This window comes from Orycteropus afer, unplaced genomic scaffold (genome assembly GCF_000298275.1).
Source record: "Orycteropus afer afer isolate SDZICR_OR568_19922 unplaced genomic scaffold, OryAfe1.0 scaffold00017, whole genome shotgun sequence".
NCBI lineage: Eukaryota > Metazoa > Chordata > Mammalia > Tubulidentata > Orycteropodidae > Orycteropus > Orycteropus afer.
Window position 1 is genome coordinate 14846902 of NW_006921604.1, and position 10049 is coordinate 14856950.

The 10049-nt window shown below is 38.2% G+C and overlaps 1 protein-coding gene across 1 annotated transcript in view; it reads left to right on the forward strand.

The window, feature by feature from the left end:
* Window positions 1-1262: 1262 nt before the first annotated feature.
* IL18R1 (interleukin 18 receptor 1) overlaps window positions 1263-10049 on the forward strand; it is a 46816-nt gene continuing 38029 nt past the window's right edge. Inside the window, exons 1-3 of the mRNA XM_007959544.1 lie at window positions 1263-1320; window positions 4832-5075; window positions 8617-8782. Of these exons, the coding sequence (XP_007957735.1) occupies window positions 1263-1320; window positions 4832-5075; window positions 8617-8782 (468 nt within the window). The remainder of the gene's footprint in view (window positions 1321-4831; window positions 5076-8616; window positions 8783-10049) is intronic.

Here is a 10049-nt window from a genome sequence, read left to right on the forward strand (position 1 = left end):
CTGGAATGCCAGCACAGAATTTTGTGCCCCCAAAACCAAGCTCTTTTCATTATATTGTAGTCTGTGCACCCAGGAAGGATTGCAGCGAGAGGCAAGAGTTAGCTGTGTGGGGGAAAAAAAAGGAACACAAAATTGTTTATGAAGTATGCAGACTCTGTGGGTGATTCCCATTGGATCCCTCTGGCTAGTCTGCTCCCTAAAGTTGTGCTTAGTAACATCAAATTGAGGTTGGAGCAGGATAGAAATTCAAAGCAAATCTCAATTCTGCTGCATTGCAAGTAAAGTAGGGGTCACAAACGTGGTAAACTCTCACTTTGACTCTCCATTTCCATAAAATAGATACATATGAGCAGGTGAGTTCAGACACATATACACATGCACACATATATTCTTCGTTAAGTATCGAGTACTTACTTTGTGTTAGGCATTGTGATACATTAATGAGAAAAATAGACTTAGTGTGTAAACTTATTAAACATATCTTGGAGGAAGAAGATGATCACTTAAAAATTCAGCCCACAAATCAATACCTAATTCAAAATTGTAATAAACATTAAAAAGGAAAGCATAGGGTGTGGTGAGTAAGAAAGCTGTTGGATCTCTGTCTGTCTGTCTGTCTTTCTCTCTCTCACACACACGCACACAAGCATACATACCTACAAGGACACACCTGCCATACATATCTCTGTATGTCATGAACTATTTGTTCATAGAATAACATATTTCCTACAAATACCATTGTAGCCAGGATTTAGTAGACCAGGCCTAAAGTAAATTGGACTTTTTCTATTAGGCAGTTGAATTATTAGCTGTTTCTTCAGGATGTTGGCATTCATTGCTTTGAAATTGTATTAAATATGTGTGGCTGAAAGTTTTGAGAATTAGTGCCTATATAAAGGGATATAAAATCTTCTGGTCCACTTTTTCAGTAGTCTGTATGCAGCAAGATTTTTTAAAACCTCCTTCACAGGACAGACCTGGGAGCTCTGGTAGCATAGTGCCTAAGGCACCTGACTGCTTACCAGAAGGCTGGCGGTTCAAACCCACCAACCACTCCCCGGGAGGAAGGTTGGGCAATCTACTTCTGTAGTGATACTGCCTCGGAAACCCAAGGAGGGGTCCCTATGAATTGGATCCGACTCCACGGCAATGGTTGCATTGCGTTGGTTGTTTGACAGGACAGATAGCTTTTGTGTGAAAGCCTTGGCTGAACTTGTCTTACTCTATTTTTCAGAAAAATCATTCGCAGTAGAATCCAAAACATGCATTCTAAAGCACTGTCCTTGGCACTTTTGATACATCTCTTATTCCACACGTCAGGTAAGTGTTTCTAATTATTCGCAAACATACTTCTCTGGTAGTCTAGAGAGAATATCAAGGCCTTTTTTTTTTTTTTCCAAACATGAATATAGCTATTAAATGTTGGATAGAAGATGCTACATTTATTAAAACTAATGATTATAAATTTTACTTCAGAGATTTGCCAAGCATTTTGTGTTCCAGGCTAGAGAATGGAAGAAAATTTTGAGTATGGTTAATTAAAGACGACTCATCTAGCCTTATTGAAAAAGAAAAAAAATAAAATCAGCACTCTGAATTTATGCAGAGAATAGGATGTGAAAACCTGTCTCCTGAAATAAATTACATTGGTCTGATGAAAATGTACTTTATGCTATTTGAGAGTTAGGAGATATAAGCCATCTTTCTTACTGGTTTTTAGGAAGTTTTACTCACACCCTTTGCTTCCAGAAATATAGGCAAAGATTCATCTCATTTTTTAGGTAATGAAGGAGTGAATGGAAAGTATCTTTCCAGATCTTAAAGAAAATATTAAAGTTAGAAGCAATACCTAAGAAAGAGACAATTTAGACTAGAGAGCACAGCCACTAGGCTTCACATCAGGTGTCAAATGTGAATTTTAATTTACTAGCATTGAGTGCTTGGATTTTTGTTACTGAGAAAGGTTTTGAGGACCTATCAAGATTCTTTGGAGAAGAGTCCATAATTGATTAACATGGTTTACCAGTTGTTTAGGCTTTGGAAGAGAAGGTGAAACATAAATATTAATTTTCTTTGATTTATTACCTAGAATGTCTCTAGGTGGCACAAATGGTTAAGTACTTGAGTACTAGCTGAAAAGTTGGTGACTTGAACCCACCCAGGGGCACCTCAAAAGATGGGCCTGGTGATCTGCTTCCTACAGGTCATGGTCTTGAAATTCCTACGAAACAGTTTTACTCTGTACACATTGGGTTGCCATAAGTTGGAATTAACTTAATGACAACTAAAAACAATAATAACAACACATGAGTCTGTATCCTTTACTTTGAGAATTATTGCTGGAGAGATGGCAGAGATATGCTATTGGTATTTTCAGATAATGCAAGTCCAACCTTGGGGAATATTGAGTTAAGTGGATCCATATATTGTTGAGATCCAGATGATGCCACGCTACCCTGATGTTAAGGGAATGAGGCAGATCTGTTCTTCATGATATTGTATGATCTGTCAGAAATGGCTGAGTAAAAAATCAAGGTGCAGCAAGGTGTGTGATGGGGTCTATGCTTTAAAGACATATCCTAAAAACCTTGCTCCCATCTCACTAAGAAAACATGTTTCAGGTACAAAAACAGTAACACAGCCAGTTGCTAAGGTTGTTAAAGTCCCAGTTCCCGGTCCTTTTAGTTACTTGGGAACCGCCTTTTTTGAAAAGCTCACTCTAGGCAGATGGGACATTATTCTAAGTGTAGGATTCATTTAACCTAATTGGAGTTGGATATAAACATTCTATAATTGTCCAAACTCAGAACATTTGAAAACATAGACCTCATTCCAAAGGGTATAGGTTCTTGGCCTTGTTGGGTTCTTACACCCCGTTTATGCAAGAATAGAAATTCCTATTCTGGGCTATCCCTACATCTTGAGCCCCATCCGTGTCTCTAATAGAAAACTATTTCTAACAAGCTTTCTATTAATAAATAAATAAATAAATAAAGTATCTGGTGTTAAACAGAAATCTGAAGCCATTAGTACCTAAGACATTCGACTGCTAACTAGAAGGTTGGCAGTTCAAACCCACCAGCAGTTTCATGGAAGGAAGATGGGGCATACTACTTTGGTAAAGATTTACTGACTTGGGCACCGAATAGGGGTTGCTATGAGTTGGAGTCAAGTCAATGGCAGTGTTTTTTTTTTTTTTTTTTTAAACTTTTTAGTTGCCTGGGGTTTCAATTACTAACCATCAACTCCTGGAAAGTGTGTATTCTAGATTAGATTCCTTCAAGTGGTAATACTCCCAAAGAGCAGTGAATGCATGTGTCCACCCAAACACAGGTACCTGTGTTCATAGCATCTTTTTTTTTTATTGGCCAAAACCTGGAAATAACCCAACTATCAATCACATTTATAATTATAAATTATCATTTATAACAATAATAATAAAAATAATAATTTCTACATTTATAGTAATAAAAAATCATTTCTATATTATAATAATAAATAAATCGTCAAATATCAGCACAGTTGGGTAATATATTATATACCAATGACAGAGAATAAATTATTGCTATCTGTAGCCACATGGATGACTCTCACAGACATAATGATGTATGAAAGATTCTGGACAAAAAGAGCACCATGTATGATTACTGCACTGTATGATAGGTATATTATATTTCTAAGAAAGAAAAATAAACTTTCAATGACCTGTCACTGCTTTGTATGTCAATTAAAACTAACACATAAATACATGTATCACACCTTCTATGTTGAAGAGATTCTGTAACAAACACTATACATAAGGTTGGTGTTCATTTACCCCTGTGCTTTGAGGAGATTTGACATTCATGTTTTCAAAGAATGTTTGTGCCATTTCAGCCACTTCCTTTTTACTTTGTGGTTAACAAAATTAAGTTACAACAAGACTATTGCTTTGAGAAATAAACCCTAACTAGAGAGAAGCCATTTTTTTTTTCTATCACCTCAGTGAAGTGCTCTGCTCAATTTAAGGGTTCACATTCTCAAAATGTGGAGCCACAAGAGGACAAGATATGCTGACATCAAAGCACTAAAAGCACAAAAGGAGGGACAGAAAGGATCAGATAAATTTTCAAGCCTGGAATGTATCTGGGTTACAGAGAAGGAGAGAGACAGAGATTGAAAGAGAGAGGGAGAGTGGGAGGAGAGAGGGAGGGAGAGAGAGAGAGACACCTGGATTTGGGGTGATATTAATCAATTCTTTATTATTCACATGGTAACCTACAACAGTAACTAATTTATATGCCCGAAATCACATAGGGGCATACTTACAACCCCTCCGCCCCCACCCGCCCAGGATATGAGTTAGGTGGGCAGGTTCAGAGCAGGATTCAGATGAAGAACTCTGAGGATGTGTTCAGGTTTCTTTTTTCTTCTCCATAAGATTCTCCTCAGCTGAGGGTGTTCTGGGGCAGGTGTGGCAACACTGTGACTTCCCGTATGAAGAAGGTGTAATGTCTACTGTAGTACTTTCTTTTTTTGAAGGAACACCTCACACTTTTCTGTGCTGTAGTGTTTGCAGATTAAGTCCTGGCACCTTTCTTTTGGGAGGTGCTATGGAAGTTTTTTCTTCATCTGTGTTCTGAAAGTGCTTTACCCTCGTGTCTCCTCACATTAGAAAGTTGACCATAAAATAAGAAAACCCACAAGAATGTGACATTGAGATTTCTCAGGGCTTTGTTTCTAACCCTACTTTTCCCCCTAATGCACTAGAAGAAAAGAGGGAGGGGACAACAAAAACCACCTCTGTCAATCTGTTTTTATTTTTTCTTTTACTTTTTCTAAGCTTTTGAAGCAACCTGTCGGTCGTATCCCCAAGTTACCGCGGTTGCAGGTGAGCCTTTCTATTTGAAATATTGCGTGTCTTCATCTGAGCATCATCATGAAAACGCCACCACAAGATGGTACAAAAGCAATGGGGCGCTTGAAAAGATTGAACTAAACCCAAACAATTCACCGAGAACTGCTTTTCATGATTATGCTTTGGAATTTTGGCCAGTTGAATTGGATGACAGTGGATCTTACTTTTTGGAAATGCAGTGAGTATTTCTTTGTTTTAGTATGTATTACCTCATGATATTCTTAGCCCTTGTTCAGCAAATCAAATATATAATAATCTGAAAAGTCAGATAATCCATGTTTTTTGTTTACCCTCTGCTCTTCCTATAATATAAAATATTTTATTATTAAAAATTAAATTAAATAACCCTCTGTGTTTATTTTGTTAGTGATCTTAATGAAAAGAGATTATTGCAATAAGTTTTCTCTTTCATAACCAAAAAAACAAGCACACTGTCGTCGAGTCGGATCCGACTCATAGCAACCTCTCCTTGGGTTTCCAAGGCAGCTGTTTTTGTTATGTGCCATCGAGTCAGACCTGACTCATAGCAACCCCTCCTTGGGTTTCTGAGGCGGTATCACTACAGAAGTAGATTGCCCAATCTTCCTTTTGAGGAGTTGGCTGGTGGATTTGAACTGCCAGCCTTCTGGTTAGCAGTCAAATGCCTTAGGCACTACACCACCAGAGCTTGTAAAAACATAACTGAAGATTGGATAAAATTTATTTTAAATTTAAATGCTCCTATTTTCTAAATCTACTTGTCCTATGAAATGAATGGCTAGGGCTTCATAATGTTATTAACATGTAGTGAAATGGGAGCAGTGTCAACTTTGTGGGTGGTATCCTCAAGCTGGAGGGGAAGATTGGTGTAGGCACACCCTAGTCCAGATTTCAGGGGTTTGTTGGCAGCCAAGGTGGCAGTGCTAGTGAAGGAGATGTGTGTTTGGCAGAATCACAAACCTACAGCCTGGGGCAGTGAGAGAAGAGTACAGAGAGGAGTTTGCATAACCTACTGCTGGCTTAGCCTAGATTCCACAAGGATGCTCATAACCAAGAATCACAAGGTCTATGAAATGAAAATGACCAACTGAATGAGTCAATGATTAGTATTGACTATGGTTCTCTTTATACTGTTTGCTGAGAGGAACCAGGGATTATTGGGAAAAGGAATCTTCCATGTGACTGACTTGGTGAGAAGCTTGATGTCATAATGTTCGTCTGGAACCCTTGTGATGAATTATGTACATATGTGTATGTATGTATATATGTATATATGTATTTCTATTGAGATTTAAGACTACCTCATAGAAAATAGCGAAGGGTCAAGTACTTGGTGATGGTGTGCGGTTAGCTGTAAGTAGGCTTCTTTTAGAAGTGCCTCTGGAGGGTGTCCTGATCGTTATCAACAATAGAGTTGAGAGCCGCTACCACTCTTATAGGAGCTCTAGTAGCATAGTGCCTAAGGCACTTGACTAATAACCAGAAGGCTGGCTGTTCAAATCCACCAGCCACTCCTCAGAAGGGAGGTTGGGCAATCTACTTCCATAGTGATACTGCCTCGGAAACCCAAGGAGGGATCACTATGAGTCGGGTCTGACTTGATGGCACATAACAACAACAACAACAACAACAACCACTCATATAGTTTACAAAAAAAAAAAAAAGGTCATTTTGGTTTGCTTTTGTACACAGAAACTCCCAGAAGTTAGAAAGAAATTAAATGACTACTTTTTTTTTTTTTTCAAACTCATGATTGGTTATTTGACTGCTAACCAGAAGGTTGGTGGTTCAAACCCACCAACTGCTCCATGGAAGGAAGATACAGCAATCTACTTCCATAAAGATTTACCACCTTGGAGTCAGAATTGACTTGCTGGCAGTAGGTTTGGTTTTGAATGAAGAAGCCCTGGTGGTGCAATAGTTAACATTTGGCTGCTAACTAAAAGGTCAGTGGTTGGAACACACCAGTGGCTGGCTCCTCAGGAGAAAAGTCCTGGAGACCTGCTGCTATAAAGCTTTCTCCCTAGGAAACCCTTATGCGTGTGACTTACTCTTTGTAAGCAATATGACAGTAAGATAAGATGTATCTCTGTCCAGCTCAGTGAGGGTGACAGTGGAAGAACTTTACAAATACATGTGATAAGATTGTATGTCAATGGGATTCTGAGTCTCTTTCAAGAGTCAGGCAGCTCTACTCTGTTCCATGACCATGGACCCAATGCCTTTATCTTTTATAACAGTCTGCCATGTTCTCTGTACCTGTGGCCAATCTTGTATAAACTCCTGATCAAGGGGAAGGGGACAGATTCCCATCAATTTGTGAAGTATTGTGCAAAACACACCTGGCCTTTGGGACCAAGCAGATGTGGATTTACATCCTAGCCTCATTTCTTACTAGATGTGTGACCTTGAACAAGTTACTTAACCTCTCTGAGGTTTAGCGTTCTCATCTGAGCATAAGGAAGACAATCATTCCTTGCTCATATGTGGTAGAATACCTGTAGCTTGTTGAATTCTAGTATTGATTTACTTCCATCCTATTATAGATTTAAAGGGGAATTGGAGGAGCTTAAGATGGGCCCACGTTTGTGAGACATATGGGACAACTTAATGTGTGTCTATTGTGTTTAATATATGCATCTATGTATTACACATGCAGTTTAGGCAAACATCATATTGCAAGTTTTGTCTTAAAACCAAACTAAACCAAAACCCATTGCCATAGAACCGATTCTGATTCAGAGAGAGACTCATAGGGTTTCCAAGGATGCAAATCTTTACAGAAGTAGATTGCCTCATCTTCCTGCCACAAAGCAGCTGGTGGGATTAAACCGCTGACCTTTTGGTTAGCAGCCAAATGCTTAACCACTGTGCCACCAGAACTCCTTTATTCTTAAAAACCACTGTTAATTCTTTTTCCTTTTTCAGATTACTGACTTCTACTCAGAAAGAACAACAATGATAAAATCTTTTCAAATTAACTTTTTTCAGTAATATACTTAGATTGTGAATAGCATGAAGGTGAGGCTACTCAACAATAAAAGGGGATTGAAATATTCTTCCCTGGTAAATAAGGAGCTCTGGTGGTGTAGTGAATAAGGCATTTGGCTGCTAACCAGAAAGTCAGTGGTTCAAACTCACCAGCCACTACGTGGAAAGAAGATGGGGTAATCTACTTCCATAAAGATTTACAGCCTCAGAAAACCCAATAGGGCTTGCTATGAGTTGGAATCGACTTGATGGTAGTGAGTTTGTTTGTTTGTTTTTGACCTGATAAATAGACAGCTTAATGCACATATACACAAATTCATTAAAAAAAAAAAAAAAAAAAATCAGGAGTTTGTTTATCGATCTCATGAAAACATGTCAGCTACCCATTCTAGGTTAACAAGCTCTGAACTTTCCATCTCCAGAGATCCTTGAAATTTTAAATATTTGCTATCTTGACATGCATAATATGTGGTGTTTAGTAGGGTCTGTATGTGTGTGTGTGTGTTTAGAGTACTCAGGTGCCACCCCCTCACTGTTCCCTATATACACTCCTTGACAATTACTAAATTTCTTGCTGCTGTGAGCCAAGAGGACATAAGAGCAGGATTGGGGAATGGTATAATGACTTTCTTTATACCAGAATTATAATAAAAACAAAATTCATTGGGTTAGTTACTAAAAGAAATATGGGTGATATTTCCAAATTCTCTGCGGTCCTTATACAATACTTTTAAATCTTTGTTTCATAGAAATGATACTTGGGAATGGAATTTAAACGTTATCAGAAGAAATGAACACAGCTGTTTTACTGAAAAACGAATAAATAGGAAAACTGTGGAAGTTAAAAAAGCTTTGCAGTTAATGTGTGAAAATTCTTACTACAAAAAATGGGTCAACAGAACATCATTCTATAAGGTAATGCTTTTAACTTCAAACTTGGTAGTTGTTGTTATTTGCCGTGGAGTCAGACTCGACTCATAGCGACCCCTCCTTGGGTTTCCGAGGCAGTATCTCTACAGAAGTAGATTGCCCAACCTTCCTTCGGAGGAGTGGCTGGTGGGTTTGAACAGCCAGCCTTCTGGTTAGCAGTCAAGTGCTTTAGGCACTGTGCTACCAGAGCTCCTAAAAAACATAATTCCAAAATAAGGGTCTGATGGCTGTGGAGCCTTCTGGTCTTGTAATACACAAACTGTGTGACCTCATACACCTATTTGGCCTGTCTGAGCTAAGCATCCTCACAGGGTTGTTGTAATGGGCTATTATACTTGATCACTGTAGCACAGTGTCTGGGCCGTGTTCTGAAACCAAAAACTAGCTCCTGTCAAGCATATTTGACTCATGGTGACCCCATGTGTATCAAAATAGAACTACGATCCATAGAGTTTTCAAGACTGACCTGTTGGAAACATATGCCAGGCCTTTCTTCCTGGGTGCCTCTGGGTAGATTTTAACCTCTAACTTTTTGGTTAGTAGTTGAGCATTTAACATTTGCACCACCAAGGGATTTCTTGGAACACATTAGGGGATCAGTAAATTACAATCACTTCCCTTCCCATGACCTCACTTTATTTTCCTTCTCTTTTCAACAAGTTAATTCTTAGGAAAGTTAATTTAAAGATTTTCATTTTCTTCTGCCAAAATTACTTAAAGTTTAAAACTGTGTTATAGTTCTGAATGGTGAAATTTTATGACTTTATTATATAAAATTGTAAGATAAAAGAATAATGAAGAAAGTAAAAATCATCAATCATCTTACCAGGATGATTGGTGATTTTGAGTCTTGTGTGCAAACATTTACTTTTAAAAAGTGGTATTTTAAATAACTTGTATCTTCCTTTCTTGAACTAAAGTTATACTGTGATTGTTCCCCCACAATTTTCATCATTCTTCTGGACATGGGATTCCATATTGTATATACATGATTTGATCTAACTAATCCTTTGTTCTTGGACATTTATGAGTTCCCTATTTTTTTACTATTATTTATAATACTAAAATATACATTATTTCCATAAGTCTTTGAATATACTTCACTCAAATCCCTAGAAGTAGAATCACTTGGGAAGAGGCTGTTGTTGTTGCTGTTGTAATGTGCCGTCGAGTTGGCCCCGACTCATAGCGACCCCTCCTTGGGTTTCCGAGGCAGTATCACTACGGAAGTAGGATTGCCCAACCTTCCTTC